This window comes from Diadema antillarum, unplaced genomic scaffold (assembly GCF_040938485.1).
Source record: "Diadema antillarum isolate AM-2024a unplaced genomic scaffold, OU_Dant_1.0 seq00000547_RagTag, whole genome shotgun sequence".
Classification (NCBI taxonomy): Eukaryota; Metazoa; Echinodermata; class Echinoidea; order Diadematoida; family Diadematidae; genus Diadema; species Diadema antillarum.
In genome coordinates this window covers 485,168-500,728 of record NW_027271493.1, presented here as the reverse complement: position 1 = coordinate 500,728, position 15,561 = coordinate 485,168, and the positions used below count along the sequence as shown (strand labels likewise).

The following is a 15,561-nucleotide window of genomic DNA, read 5'->3' as shown; positions in this document are numbered from 1 at the left end:
ATATGTGACCCGCTACAACAAAATGGTCCTAAAGTCGCGCACGGTCGAAGCCGTGAAAATCGAGTTTGAGGTCAGAGCATCAAAATTGGTCAAAACTTACGATTTTATGAATTTGACATATTATTAGAGTATGGCATGTCTTCTATCATCTGTCGAAATTTTGAAGCAAAATGATGAAAGGAAAGACCAAAAAATAGCGTTTTTCTGGGCCATGTTTTTTGGCGTTTCAAGGAAGCAGAAACTGGTTCGAACATTTGGATTGAGCGCCACAGATAGGCTCCGCCCCTAACAGCGACCAGAGTGATCTCATTGGTCAGTTTGCTGCTTGCCGCTAACCGAAGCGTGAAGCTCGTACACTGCCCAGTCGACTGGTGCGTGCTGGCGGGGTGCGCTATGCCCAGCCGCTTCTCCTCATCCTGGTCACTGATTGGTCGGTGAGGAGACCGCCGACGCTGTGTTTGAATGAGCATTTTGGGGGTTGCTAGGGCTTACCTTCTATTGTCCGGAGGTGAATACTGACTTGCGTGTCCCTTGATCGGGATTGCGTTGCAAGGAAAACTTTAAGGGCGCTTTTCTCGAAACAGTGATTTCCCAGACGTCTCGACATGCTCTCTTTTAAACATCGATATCTCCGCAGCCGATTATTTTTATAAGATGTGTCATATATCAATGTAAAGCAGAAAGATTAGGGAATTGTGTCATGCAATTTTCAAATAATCGACCTCGCCCGACTTTAGGATCATTTTGTTGTAGCGGGTCACATATGGTGGGCTAAATAATACATAAAAGAGATATTCAGTTGTGGGAATATAATAAATTGTTACGGCACGTTAAAATAAGGTTGGCAAAACTGGCTACTTGACAGCACAGTGACTCTGATGACATTAAAAAAAAAGAATTGTTGGTAAATAGGTAACAATATGTCTAAGGCAGCCTTTGTGGTAAGGAAATTTATAATTGAGTTTGTCTTTTGATAAAGCGGGGCCCAGGTTTCTCACTATATCAGGGTAAAAATCAATACAGACTTGGGACCAGCAAAACCACCTTGTTATAGGAGGGCTTTGTTCCATTCAACCTCTTTATAACAAGATCAGAAGTGCAGAACAAAGTGGGAGAGAAAGATTTCAAGGATGACAACATATCAAAACTACAGAAACACTCTGAGAGCACAGACCTCCGCCAAGAATGTAGCTCATTTCCAGCACTGATCTTGTCCTTCCACAGAGATCAGTGATTTCTACCCACACATATGCACGCCGAAAGTCGCCCGATTTCCCAATATAGAAGCCTTTTGTTACGTCATCAACTTCCAGCTGCGCAGCGCGGCCTGCCTGAGCAGAAACTAGAGCACGCAATTTATAGTGCACACATGCAAACCTCAACTACGCGCCGCAGCCTGAACTCTCAAGTTCATTGACCCTACCTGCCAAAATATAAAAAATCCTTCATCAAATTCCCTAAATATTCGCGGATCACCACTAAAACTTAATCATCTGTTACTTGTGTCATTCTCAACCTGTAAGTTTCATCCAAATTCGCTAACTAGTTTTTGAGTTATTTTGCACACGGACGGACAAACAAACAAACAAACAGTAATGAAAACATAACCTCCTCCCTTGGCAGAGGTAATATTCCCACCTGCAAATGAGAGTCCCGCCAGCTGATTGGCCACAAACTGCTCAGCGAAGGCCTTCTCATGGTGTGGACAAAGCCCCTCTACCTGGCCGAGGGGTAATCCAGTGGCCGCCAAGCCATGCGAGCCTTGGGAGTAACGCAGTGCTGTAGACTCTGGGTGGAGACAAGGGGTAGGGTGGAGGAAGGCGTGAGGGAGAATCCATACGAAGATATACTGTACGAGCTGAAATTTTCGCGTACAGATATTTTTGCGAATTGCTACATGGAGAACATTTTCGCGTGTTGTTAATTTCGCGGTTGCGAGGGTCTAACTGAACTTAGCTATTTGCGCGTCGTTATTTTCGTGGTTCAAAGACGATTCGCGAAATTCGCGAAAATAAAACCACCCTGAAAATTTCAGCTCGTACAGTAGAATATGGGCTTTGCTGTATTACCAAGGAGGTGGGACTTACATTGTACCCTCCCTGGTATTATGTCACTCATATGGGTACTTATTAACCCATTGAAGATGAGTCCCCAGTATACTCAGGCAGGTGTATATGGGAAATGGGTGTTATAGCAAAGTCAGTCCTCAACAACAGGTTAAAGGCATTATTTACCATTTGGAGATGAAACAGAAACCCAGCTTTAGTGCTTCAAAATATGTGTAGTTCTAAAATGCCAGTTATGGATAGAAACAACCAATGTTAACATGTTAATCAGAATCAATCAATCAATGTAAAGTATTGTTTTCTACATACAAAATGTGAACAAAAGTTATAATAAAATTGTTTCTAGGATCAACCTTCAACAGTTAGGGTTTATTGAGAAAAATAGTGATTTCTCCTAATATTCTAGGCTTTATCGTGAGATTTTTATACAATAGAATATTTTGTGATACAACTGACGTACAATTGTACACATATGCATCAAATGTGATAGCTCAAACATTTTTGAAGTTAGTGCTCCCAATAGTAAACAATACCTTTAACAACACATTTATTCCTTGTGCTGATAACTGTACAAACTGTGTGCTGTAAAATGTTTTCAAGATATCAAATAAATATCAGGCTCTGAAGATGTTGTTACCTTCTGCGGCTGGTTTGAGAATTCCGCTCATGAGGTACGCATTGGTGAGAGCTTCCAGGTACTCCGTCTGCAAAGAATTCAAAGGTCAGAGAAGTCAAAATTTATTGGTTAGGCAGAATTAAAAATGATTTTACAACCAACACAATTATTACACTGATCCTCCCTTTGCATCACCATTCCTCAACCAATGCATTTGATGGCATGCTTTGTTTGCCGATCAATAGGCCTACTGTTGTCTTGCAAAAGAAAAAAAAAATACAGTCAAACCCATCTAAAGCAGCCACCCCAAGAGAGGTGAAAAAGGTGGCCATTGTTAGACCGGTGGCCGCAATATAACAGACAGGGTCGTTAACATGGCTTTTCTCTTGGGGGGAATTGCATTAAGTGGTCCCATACGGCAGGTGGTTGTTATAGACGATGGTCGCTATATAGTGCAGGTTTCACTGTACATATTGTACATTGTCTTTCCATCCTCCTGTACAACACAGTGACCTATACGTGGGACTGATACAATGGTTTCCTGGTAGTTCTCTGGGGGTTAAAGAACTGTCCATAAGTAAAGGTGTAACAAGTTCAGGAATAGTGCAAAGGCACAGACAGGTTGAGATCAATACTGCACATCCCTATGGTGATCTGATTTTGACTGACGTGATGGATACAATACAATGCTTTTCCGTTCTTTATTTCATAAATTTTTGCTGAATTGAACTGCTTCAATTTGTGTTGCATCAGTGAGCATTACCACAGTCAATGGCATACATGTATTACATAACTGCAGAGAGAAATATAATTGAATGAACCACCCTTAAACAACACTTCCTGTGCTCTAAAACTTTTTACTACTTCAAAGTACAGAGCACCAAATTGGGCTGTCATAGCCATTCATTTCTATGGCAACTAGTTCTACACAACTTCACCTGGCCCTGAGTGTTTATGCGCACACCCGGGGGGCATTTCATGAAGCGTTTTGTCAGATATTTTGTCTGACAAAATGTTAAAAGCTACAGAAATCCTTACATCTGATTGGCTCACAGCAAATTTGTCCGACAAAGTTGTCGGACAAAATGCTTCATGAAATGCCCCCCTGGTTCCACCCCAAGCTACATTAAACACAAGACTATGAGATCATCACTTTACTACCTTTACTGTACTTGTAAGACTCTGTGTTACCTTTTTAAGGTTCTTAGTATCGCTCCGTTCCTGGACATACGGAGGACCGCCATCTGGCCGGCACGGTGTCTGCCGCCCTCTCCCGGCTGAGTGCAGTGACGACCTATCCCCATGGCGATAACGCAGCTTTTCCTGCGTGGGAATTTTTATGGATACATCTTATCACTGGAAGCAGTTTTTGTACACACATCACTGGAAACACAGCTAGACCATGATTTTACACAGACGATGTTCACTACACATAATTGATGGCAAGGTCTCAGGTTCGGTTCCCTAAACTGTATCTAAAGCTTAGCTGATGTTGTTTAGAACATGCACTTACCTGATGGTCTGTAATATAGGAATTGCTCAAGCAATAAACGTACAGTATACTGTAAAAGTGGAAATTTTTTTCGCCGTTGAAATTTTTGCGCATTTCGTGCAACACGAAACTAGCACAAAAACAAAAGCATGTGAATATTTTTGCTTGCCGTATGTTCCAGTAATTGACGTCCTGATTCTCTGGCCTCTCCGGCCGAGCACTGAAAAATTACTCACTCAAAAATATCCGCTTTTCACAGAACCCCGCGGAGTCATCACAGAAGTTGCTGTACATTACTTGTATAATCCCTACAAAAATAACCAAAAAGAGCATCTCTGGTGTGAGAACTGCAAGCATTTAAATGAAGTGCTGAAGCCATGCGCTGGATATCCACAATGCAGTTTTCATAGCAACCTGCCTCCGCCAACTGAGGGTATTGCCAATATGTCGGTGCCGTGGGCAGGGCAGCGTTTTAGATGCACTATGGGATAGCTCATGGGACAAACTTGCCCCGGTTTTGGCTGCACGTGCACTTACAAGACACTCTGTCTTTAGAAAGAGGTATTTTTTGTTGAAGATTTCTTCGCTTTCCATCATGTGACTAGCACATTGAAGCCTTGCAGTAGTGAACCATGACTCTAGTGACCGCGAATCAGTAAAGCTTAGACACTTTCAACTCTTTTAAGCTGAATTATAGCCAAGAAAAAAAGGGCTAACAACGGAAAAGCAGACAAAGAACTCCATTGACCCGTATGGGAACTGCGACTCGCGTGAGACAACTGGAAGCGAACAAGGGACCGAGGAATCCCACAGTGCACCTGTGACAGAGCTCTTTAGCGTGCGCAGGAGTTTTTTACGTCATTGGCAATAGCGAGAATTACCTTGTTCTCTTTCTTCTCCTTGGCGGACGGAGCCTTCTTCTCTGGCTCAGGCTCCTTGATGGGCTCCGGTGCCACAGACTGCGGGCTGCCAGTGATCCCAGCCTTCTCCTTTTCCTTCTCCTTCTCCTTCCCCTTCTCGGCACTGAGACGCTTCTTGTCTCGCTCCTTCCTCGTCTTCAGCTTCTTCTTCTTGCTCAGCTGCAGAAAACAAAGAAAAATAACACTTATTCTACCCATCTCTCTTTCTCCTATCACCTTCTATTCCATGAGATATTCAAGAAGATATCTCCATTTTCCTTCCTTCCTTTCTCTTTATTCATACTTTTCTTTCGATGTGGATAAACATTCCAGTATGTAAGATGATGTAAAGAAGAAGTAGAGAACATATCAAGGAAGTAGGAATGCTGTTTGGTACAATCATCCATTGACAAAGACAGACTATCCTAGGCTTATAATTCAGCTCAGATCATACACTGTACATTCATGCTTCATACCTTCAGTGGGAATAAAAGTGAATGCTGTCATTGTTTAAAGTGGAAAGACTAAGAATAAAAACAAAATTCAGAGATATGCGCATATTCAAGGTTACGTTTGGGTGAATTACTTTGTACTTAACCCCTTAAGGTCGGACTGATTCTGCTACAACACACATTTCCCACAGACAACTGCCAGAGTATACTCGGGTCTCGTCCTCTACGGGTTAATAATGCTGAAGACAAAGCATGGCAAGTAATACTATATTAAGCACATGACAGGTTTAGAAGAAAGGACAGGTAAATATGTAAGGATATAAAGGGGGGGGGGGTTAAGTTTTGCATGGTAAATCTTGATGCATCAAGAAGTCCTGCAATCCCACCCCACCCCCCCCCCCCCCCCATCCCGACCTTCAGGGATTTTAGGGTGTGCCTACATGATTTGTTGTCATGGAAACCAACCTTTGGTGCCAAGGCAATGAGGTGAACTGGTAGGCCATCATCTGCCGAGCTGTCTGATCCAGTCGTACTACAAGATGGAGCAGAGGGGAAACAAAAGGGCTAAAAATCAAATGCAAATTTTTGCTCAATGCGGATGTACATGTATTTACATGAATTCTTGTCTTCACTGCTTTGTTCTTTTCTAATGCCTGGTAAAATTGCACATTGTGTATCTTTGGATGCCCTTTTCTCCCTTATTCTGTATTACGTAAAGAAGAGAAAGGGATCTTTTAATAGTGATTGATGAGCTCAATGTTTCATATTCTCTACAATTACCATGAAATGTCATTTTGCAAGAATCTGTTGTTTGCTTATTATTGTCAGTATTGTATTTATAGTATTAAACCATATTTTGGTGCTTATGTCATACATATAGGTATAACAGTACTGCTTGCTATTTTTCTTTCTTTTTGAAGTGGAGCAGCACACTCAAGTAAATGAAACGGGGAAAAAAAAATTAAAAAGTTCAACCCACGGCTTGCTCGTGAGCACAGTAGGAGTACCATGTATATCTTCAATGAACAGGTTAACTATACCACTATCTACCTTATCAATTTTTTTCTTTACTTGCATTTCTACACTGTAAATTTATATTCCACTGACATAAGAAATGATCCTTCACTTGGTTCTCTGCATTATGCAACGACAAATCAAGCAATGTTCCCAATAGCTTCACCATCAATGGTCTCCATCAACGCTGTCTCGCCTAATTCTGCAATCATGAAAACACATGAGAGGTTCGAGCAAATGGTACCCGCATTACGAACACATACCTCGACTCCACAGCGGAAGAGTAGTCAGCCGAGAGGTCGATGAACCCGTTGTTGGGGAGGGGCGTGCCGGTCCTCTCTAGGTGGGCCAAGATCTCCCGTCTCAGTTTCTCCTCCAGGTCCGCCAGAATTTGATTGCACTGAGGTAGGGGAGAAAGAGTACAAAGAACACATGTCAATGTCAAACATCACGGTCTATAGCATGCAGAAATGCCGAAGCCAATCCCACACCTGAATTTTTGTGTGGTCTAATTACTCTTCTGTAAGCTGTAGACTTGTGTAACTTTTGTATAATTTGTATGGGACATTGGGGGTACAAATCAAGGTTATTCTCTCATATAAAACTGCTGACTGTGTGTGTGTAATTTTGGTCAACCACTTTCATCACTTCATAACAATGCACAATGACTGCAATGTGGATTTTTTCCCCTTGACATTCATTCAATAACTGATTATTACATCATAAAAAAAGATCTTCGTTGTTGCTGTTATCAGCCATTAATTACTCCACATGTAGTTCATTTTCTTTCAGTTTGAGTTCACTCTGTCTATTCAAGCTGTCTTGAACACGAAGTTGAATTGTATTTGAATTCATCTACACACATCTTGTTGCCCAGATTGAGATACAGTAAGACATGCACAAGTCATCTTATCGGCCCAGCAAGAAAGTACACTATAACTGCGCAAGAATTTCTCAGTGTACAGTACACAAGATTAAAGGACACCTACACCTACATAGAATTGTGGATGGAGTGAATGCAGCAATATTAATAGAACACATCAGCAAAAGTTTGAGGAAAGTTGGACAATCCATTGAAAAGTTATGAATTTTTAAAGTTTCTGCATAGTCACTGCTGGATGAGAAGACTACTAAAGCTTGTGATGTGATATGTGTACAACGATATAAAGAACACATAAAGAAAATTCAAGATATTTTGACTTTTCTTGCATAATGAAAGAACAATTGACTTCCCACTTTCAGAAGGCAGGGAGGAATAATATTACCCTTAATATACCTTGGTGACGAGTCGAGGAAATGTGCACTTTTTTTCAAAAAGTAACATTTTGTGAAATTCTCTTTATATCTTCCTTATATCGTTGTATGCACATGACATCATACACTGCAGTTGTCTTCTCATCCAGCAGTGACTGTACAAATACATGACTGTACTTTAAGAATTCAGAACGTTTGAACAGATTGTCCGATTTTCCCCAAACTTTCACTGATGTGTTCTAATATTATTGCTGCATTCTCTCAATCCACATGTATGTGGAGGTGAACTTGTTCTTTAAGTTTCTGTCAGTTTCTTTGAACTCTCCTATAATTTGTGGTGACTGCCTAATGTGCTACAAACCATACTGCCATCACATAACATTGACGCAACATCCATACACCAACTATCAACCAAAGAGAAAAAGAAGGCTCCATGCTGCTGTCGCGCGTAAATATTGCACATTTCATGTTGTTGCAGAAGCTAGGAAACAACTAGGTAGAGATCTGCATGAGATATTCTGCTTTACTACATTAAGTTCTTGGGAATTCAGTCACAGAAATCATCATCATTTGTCAGCATCTCGGCACCTCTGAATTTCAAAGCATATTTTGTACTCCAGAAATGTAGTTAGACCTGGTTTAATCCATCAACTTTTTCATAAAATTGGGGAAAAATGTGCAACAATTTGCCAATTTGAGAGAGAGAGAGAGAGAGAGAGAGAGAGAGAGAGAGCAAGACAAAAACTTCAATCTTCCACAATGTGTTGTCACTTTAAGAATCACCAACAATTAAAGCGATTAAGAAAATGTTGAAAAAATCTGCCATTGAAACAAATAATTGCATATGAGCAACAAGGACCCATTTTTCATTTATTTGATATTTATTTGTTTACTCTGCCTTATGAAAGACTTATTAACAATGAATATTACATACAAATGCTTTGCCTTGAGAGCTTCTGGACAGGTTAAAACTATGGTCAGAGGTGACTCCAAACTTAATGTGCTATTCACTAAAGGGATGCAATCAACGAATTATTAGTACTGTATGGAGGCACCAAGGCTCATATTTTTAACCAGAATTTCAAAATTAGGCAGAGTTGTTCTATATCTTGGAAAAAAAAAAAAATACTTCAGCAAATAGGGGAAAAAATAGGCGAAGAGTTGTGCGGTAGATGTGGTGTTGTGGAGGGATACTACATAGCTACGTATCTAAAGTGACCACACAAAGCATCAACCTATGATGTCACTATTGCTTTGTGGCATATACTACAGTGATCATACAAAGTGTACTATTTCGAAAGTGTTGTAATAAAAAGTGATGTCATTTTCGGAATAGTATAATCTCCGAGTGTCAAACATGCCAATATTCTGAAACAGATGACAAAAAAAAAATACAATCACATACAGCTCTTTCAACTAATCAATAAGGGGTAGTTTTGATCCAAAATATAACAAAAATCATTTTAAAGTGGTACATCACAAAACCACAATAAGCAGTTCTGGGAGTTGATGGGATAAATTGGAATACACGTTCACAGATTAACATCTGACAAATAGCACAGAGATATACAACATGCAAGAAGGATGCAAGTATTTCAGAACAGCCATAAAGGTACAGTAGGTCAGAACAATATTGCCTCAAATCAACTAGCAAAAGGGAATTGCAATAAATATTCAATATCATATAGGTGATCGTGCATCATAAAACCCTATAAAGAAGTCACCAGGTAAGACATTTTAATTAAGGTCAGATTCTGAAAGAGGAAATAATTCTCTGCTTTAAAACAGCAAATAGTTTATCAAGTATGGATGTTCCTAGCCAAACAAACTTAATGTTTGGATAAATAAGCACACAGGAATGCCTTTGTGATGTAAGTTTTATGTATTTAGTGATCAGTCTGCACATATTGTCGTGGCATCAAAACCTAAATGTAGTCTTAAGGGCAAACCATGATGAGAATGTGAATGACACTGAGCCCCAAATATGACTCAGCCCACTAATCATTAATAAGGTATTGATGTAAAGTGTGGAGACAACTGAGATTAGCAATGCAAACACTAAGACTTCAAAGACCTGCCCACAAAATCTGAGCTGCATTTGGGCTGAGTTTCAAGTTATTTTGCATGGTTAAATAAGAAGCAACCACAGATGCTTGTAAGGAAATGCCCACAAAACTGACTGCTGTAGGTGTTCTACATGTATGGAAAGCCCAGGCACTGCAGTTAAAATACTTTGCAAAAGAGCACTAGACTGCTAACTGCTAAAATGGACTTGAACCTGAGACCTCAAGATCAAGGGTCAATGGGCTCATCAACAGGACCACTAAAGCTCCTAACCAATCACCAGCCACTATTTTACCAGACTTTTGCAGCAATATACACAGTGCAAGCTACGCAGGGTCATGCATTTTATTTTCAAACACATGCAAGGCAGGCACAGGAACATACTACTGTACATGAATGGGTAGATATGATCAAAAACGTGTGAATTTACCATTGTTGTTATCACGGCAGGGACAGGGTGTGGGAGAGAATGGGGGAGTTAGATACAATGTGTGACACACATGATCATGGGTTAGTCTTTGTCCAGCAAAACATGATGAATAAACAAATACAAGTGTCCAAATTTCATGATTCTTGCCTCTAGTTGTTTTCCCTGCAACTGACTGATACATTGTAAATTGCAGTTCAACGTAATTACACAGATTATTCCGTGTCTTTGAGAAATGGCCATGATTAAACAAAGTCATGGGCATACTTGTACATGTATAATATACAAATACTACGGTGGGATATCTCAAGCAACAAAAAAAAAAAAAAAAAAAAACCCTGAATACTCAGCGTGTATTTAGTACAGTGTATGTTGAAGGGCAATTTGTCAATCAGTTGCAATCAATTTTGTTGTTTTGTCAGTCCTAGATCTTAGCAGATTACTTTAATTGTTAAACCACAGGATATCATGCCTTGTTGTAAGTGATAATTATGACTGAATGAATGATTTTCAGAACTGAGTATATTATGCTAGCATCTTTTTTTTTGGCTAGGAGGGAATTTTGTTGACTATGCTACATGTGGCAACTTTTCAGTAAAATGATTCAATCTCAGAAAAGGATATCATTAACAAACAAGGCAAGTGTGAAATTGTGTCTCGCCCATTCGGGTACAAGAATTAATATTTTTCTAACTCCGAGAAGTTTATTGACCCGCCTATGACCTTTGACCTTGTGGTGACCTTCAACTCTCCAAGGGACATTTACCATCCAAGTTTGGTCACAAACGGACAAAGGGATCAAAAGTTATGAGCCATAATCGAAACGCCCCATAAAAACTTAACAATGGGCCCTAAAAATTTGTTGACCCCTTTCTGTGACCTTTGACCTTGTGATGACCTTTAAATCCCCAAGGGACATCTACCGTCCAAGTTTGGTCACAAAACGGACTTAGGGATCAAAAGTTATGAGCCACAATCGAAACGCCCCATAAAAACTTAACATTGGGCCCTAAACGTTTGTTGACCCCTTTCTGTGACCTTTGACCTTGTGATGACCTTCACCTCCCCAAGGGACATCTACTATCCAAGTTTGGTCACAAACAGACAAAGGGATAAAAAGTTAAGAGCCACAATCGAAATGCGCCCTAAAAATTTAACATTGGCCCCTAAAAGTTCGTTGACCCCTGTCTGTGACATCTGACCTTGTGATGACCTTCATCTCTTCAAGGGACATCTACCATCCAAGTTTGGTCACAAACGGACAAAGGGATCAAAAGTTATGAGCCATAATCAAAACGCACCATAAAAACTTAACATTGGGCCCTAAAAGTTTGTTGACCCCTGTCTGTGACCTTTGACCTTGTGGTAACCTTCAACTTCCCAAGGGACATCTACCATCTAAGTTTGGTCACAAACAGACAGATACATCAAAAGTTACGAGCCATAAACGAAACACGCCCTAAAAACTTAACATTGGGCCCTAAAGTTCATTGACCTCTGCCTGTGACCTTTGACCTTAAGGTGCCCTTCATGTTTGGTAAAATGTGTAACTTTGTACAACCACTCTTCCCTCCAAGTTTGATTGAAATTGAAATCCTCAGTAGAGAGTTATTCAAGTTTTTGTAGCATTACGGACAGACGATGGACAGACGACGGACGGACAGACGCCGCAGGCGATCCCTTAGTCTCCCCACACCTCCGGTGGGCTCGACAAAAATGAAACATTTCTTGCATCTTTGGTGAAAATTTCTACAAGAGCACCATGGCACTCACTTTCTTCGGTGGTGAATAAGAAATGTATAGAATAAAAAAAACACACACACACAACACAGCAAAGGTAAAACAAGACTTGCATTGTGATGAAAAACACATTCCCTGTAGATTCATATCGAAGTATTAGAATGTTCGCAAAGCCAGCAACAATGTTATTGGTATGTGGGGAGGCTTGACTGTGTAATGGTTGGGGGTGATTAAAGAGGAGAGGAAAAAGTTTGGGAAGGAAGGGGGTAGAAGAGAGATGGAGGGGATTGGGAGGAGATGAAAGGGGTGGGGGTGTGACTGGTGGGGTGTGGCTGGCGGGGGAAGAAGAGGGAGAAGAAGGGGGTAAAGGAGGGGGGAGAAGGGAAAGAGAAGACGGAAGGAGGAGGTCGAAGGGAGTGAAAGGGAGGGGAATGAAGGATGGGGATGGTGAAAGGTGACGAGGGGAGGGAGGGGAAAGGAGGGGAGAGGAAAGAGTTTGGTAGAAGAGAGAAAGAGGGGATTGGGAGGAAATGAAAGGGGTGGGGGTGGTGGGGGTGGTGGGGGAAGCAGAGCTGCCAACTTTTGTAAAAGCCTTTCAGTACTCTGATGGCTGAAAATCAGTAATTTGCACCTTTTTTGAGTGAAAATCAGTAATCCTTAACAGTGCAATAGAATATATCACAGACAATGATTCCTATAATCAGAAATTTTGTTGTAACCTTCAGTATTCTTCTCCAGTTTCAGTAGAAATTACTGAAAATCAGTACTAGTTGGCAGCTCTGGGGAAGAAGAGGGAGAAAAGGAGGGAAAGGAGGGGGGGGGGAGGGAAAGAGAAGAGGGAGGGAGCAAGTCAACGGGAGTGAAGGGGAGGGGAATGAAGGATGGGGGATGGTGAAAGGTGAGGAGAGGAGGAAGGGGAAAGGAGGGGAGAGGAAAGAAAGGGAAGAGTGTGGAGGGGAATGGGGATGGTGGGGGATAAGGGGTGGAGGAAGGTGAAATGGAAGGAGGAAGGAGTAAGGAGTGGAGAAAAAGACAAGAACAAGAACACAAGAAGGAAGAAAGAGAGAAAAACAGGTTGGGGAAGACTGAAAGAGGGGTGCAGGAAGGTAGAAAGACAGGTGGAGGAGGTGGAGAGAGGAGTGGGGAGATGGAAAGAAGGGTGGGGGAGGTGGATAAAGGGGTGGGGAGGTGGAAAGAAGGGTGGGGGAGGTAGATGGAGGGTTGGCGGAAGGTGGAAAGAGGGAAGGGGAGATGGTAGGGTGGGGGAGGTGGATAGATGGGCAGGAAAAGGTGGAGACAATGGTGGAGGAGGTGTAAAGAGGGGTGAGGCTGTGGAGAGAGGGGTGAATGAAGTTGGAATGAGGTGTGGATGGAGGTTGAAGGTAGGGGAAAGGGAGTGCAAAAGGAGAAGATGGGAGAAGGTGAGGGAAGAAGGAGAGGCGAAATTGGAAAGAGGAATTCAGTCTGTTACAATGGCCTTTTGTCTACACACTCCGGCATGGCCCACATGACACACTTTTTCAGGATCCTCGTGTCCTCTGTTACCTTGCCCTCGTCCGGATCGCAGTAATCCAGCAGTGAGTCACAGAAGTGGTAACCCATGGCCTCAAATTCAGCAGTAGAGAAGTGATGGAGTTTTCGTTCGCCCATCGTGGAACCGCAAAAGGAAGCCTTGAAGGAATAAATACAAATTAAATTCGAACTTGAAACTTGAAAAACTGATCAATTTGGGAGCACTGTTCTTTAGCCTCACGTGCCCAGAAGTGCTGAATTTTCAAACGTTCACACCTAGCATGGCCTTGTTAATAGATTTCTCATTCCAATCTAAGCAAGTTTAAATCACGGCTTTGATGTACACTGACATCATAAATTCTAGCCAATGAAGCCATAATCATCTGCAATGTATGCACAAGTGTTTAGGAATATTTCATCAAAGACAACAATTGATATTCAAAGACGTTAGTTGAAATTGGCTGCCAGACCTGTCCAAAGTGGCCATCTGTCTGTAAGGGCCACTCCTTTGTTTCCTCACAAGTGATCTGTACCGCATGTACGAGATATTGATAGCATAATTCAATATGTTATCTATGCGAAATTAAAATAAGCGCAAGCTTGTGTGCACCTGCTAATTTTCCCTCTTTTTTGTCTGTTTTTGGTTTTTGGTATGTATAATTATGTACGATGATTATTATTGTTTTTGTGAAAGGATGGAAATAAAAAAAAATGAAAGATAAAAAAAAAAGTGATCTGTACCGACAGGTGTGACTGTTTATCTACATGTACACATGCCCCTGACTCTCAGGTCCATGCCTGTGACACTAGACGTGAGAGCTGAAGGGTTAAAGGCCGACTTACCTCCATGGTGTAGCTGTTGAGGATTCCCATCTGCCAGATAACGACACGCCCCGTCCCTTCTTTACTCTTCTGCACCTTAAACTTGCAGTTGTTGAAGCTGAACTGTGGGTACAAACATTTAACCAACACGAAGTTTGATGTTTGGCTGGATAAATACTTTACCATTTGATATTATTTAAAGTGGAATTTCTTTCACGTATACACGTAAAATGTGGATTAGATGAATGCAGAAAATCAAAAGTATACATCAGTGACGTTTGCGACAATTCAACAAACAATCGGTAATAAAAAGCTTGAAGTTTTTAAAACTTTGGTTAAATCAATGTGCTGCCATCGCTGGATGAGAATACTACAACAAGTTGTGATGTCACAGAGGGGTAATTATGTCATGAAAATATAAAGAAAATACTACACCATTTCATTCTGTTCGATGATGAAAATGCACTTTTACCTACCTCTTTTAAAAGAGAGAGGGAATGATTTCATTCCGCACATTTGTCAGTGACAAGTCAAAGGAATGAGTTCTTCTCAAAGAAAGTTTACTTTTTTAAACATTAACCAACATTGCAACTGATTGACAAATTGCCCTACATTGACGTAAATAAGCACTGAATTGATCAGTGTTTTAGTAGTAGCCATGATAAAAATCATGGGCGTACATACTCGAGCAGGATTTGAACCTACGACCTCCTGATCACCAAACAGGCATCATCTCCACTAGACCACCGAACTTTTGCCCGACAGCAAGTGTTGGTTCTAATCCTTATATGTACATAGCATGCAGGATTAGAACCAACACTTGCTGTCGGGCAAAAGCTCGGTGGTCTAGTGGAGATGACGCCTGTCCAGTGATCAGGAGGTCGTAGGTTCAAATCCTGCTTGAGTATGTATGCCCATGATTTTTATCATGGCTACTACTAAAACACCGCTGCATGCTATAAGGATTAGAACCAGCACATGCTGTCGGGCGAAAGCTCGGTGGTCTAGTGGAGATGACGCCTGTCCGGTGATCAGGAGGTCGTAGGTTTGAATCCTGCTCGAGTATGTACGCCCATGTTTTTATCATGGCTACTACTAAAACACAGATCAATTCAGTGCTTATTTACGTCGATGTAAGGCAATTTGTCAGTCAGTTGCAATGAAAACACCTCGACAGAAGAATTTCATGAATTTGAATAATTA

The 15,561-nt window shown here is 41.2% G+C and overlaps 1 protein-coding gene across 1 annotated transcript in view; it reads right to left on the bottom strand.

The window, feature by feature from the left end:
• Positions 1 to 15,561, bottom strand: part of LOC139734804 (uncharacterized) — a 185,587-nt gene that overhangs the window by 17,365 nt on the left and 152,661 nt on the right. The window contains exons 16-23 of the mRNA XM_071645589.1: positions 14,380 to 14,481; positions 13,570 to 13,695; positions 6,803 to 6,939; positions 5,991 to 6,057; positions 5,017 to 5,253; positions 3,874 to 4,005; positions 2,704 to 2,770; positions 1,639 to 1,788 (exon numbers count right to left, since the gene is read on the bottom strand). Coding sequence (XP_071501690.1) covers positions 1,639 to 1,788; positions 2,704 to 2,770; positions 3,874 to 4,005; positions 5,017 to 5,253; positions 5,991 to 6,057; positions 6,803 to 6,939; positions 13,570 to 13,695; positions 14,380 to 14,481 — 1,018 coding nt within the window. The remainder of the gene's footprint in view (positions 1 to 1,638; positions 1,789 to 2,703; positions 2,771 to 3,873; positions 4,006 to 5,016; positions 5,254 to 5,990; positions 6,058 to 6,802; positions 6,940 to 13,569; positions 13,696 to 14,379; positions 14,482 to 15,561) is intronic.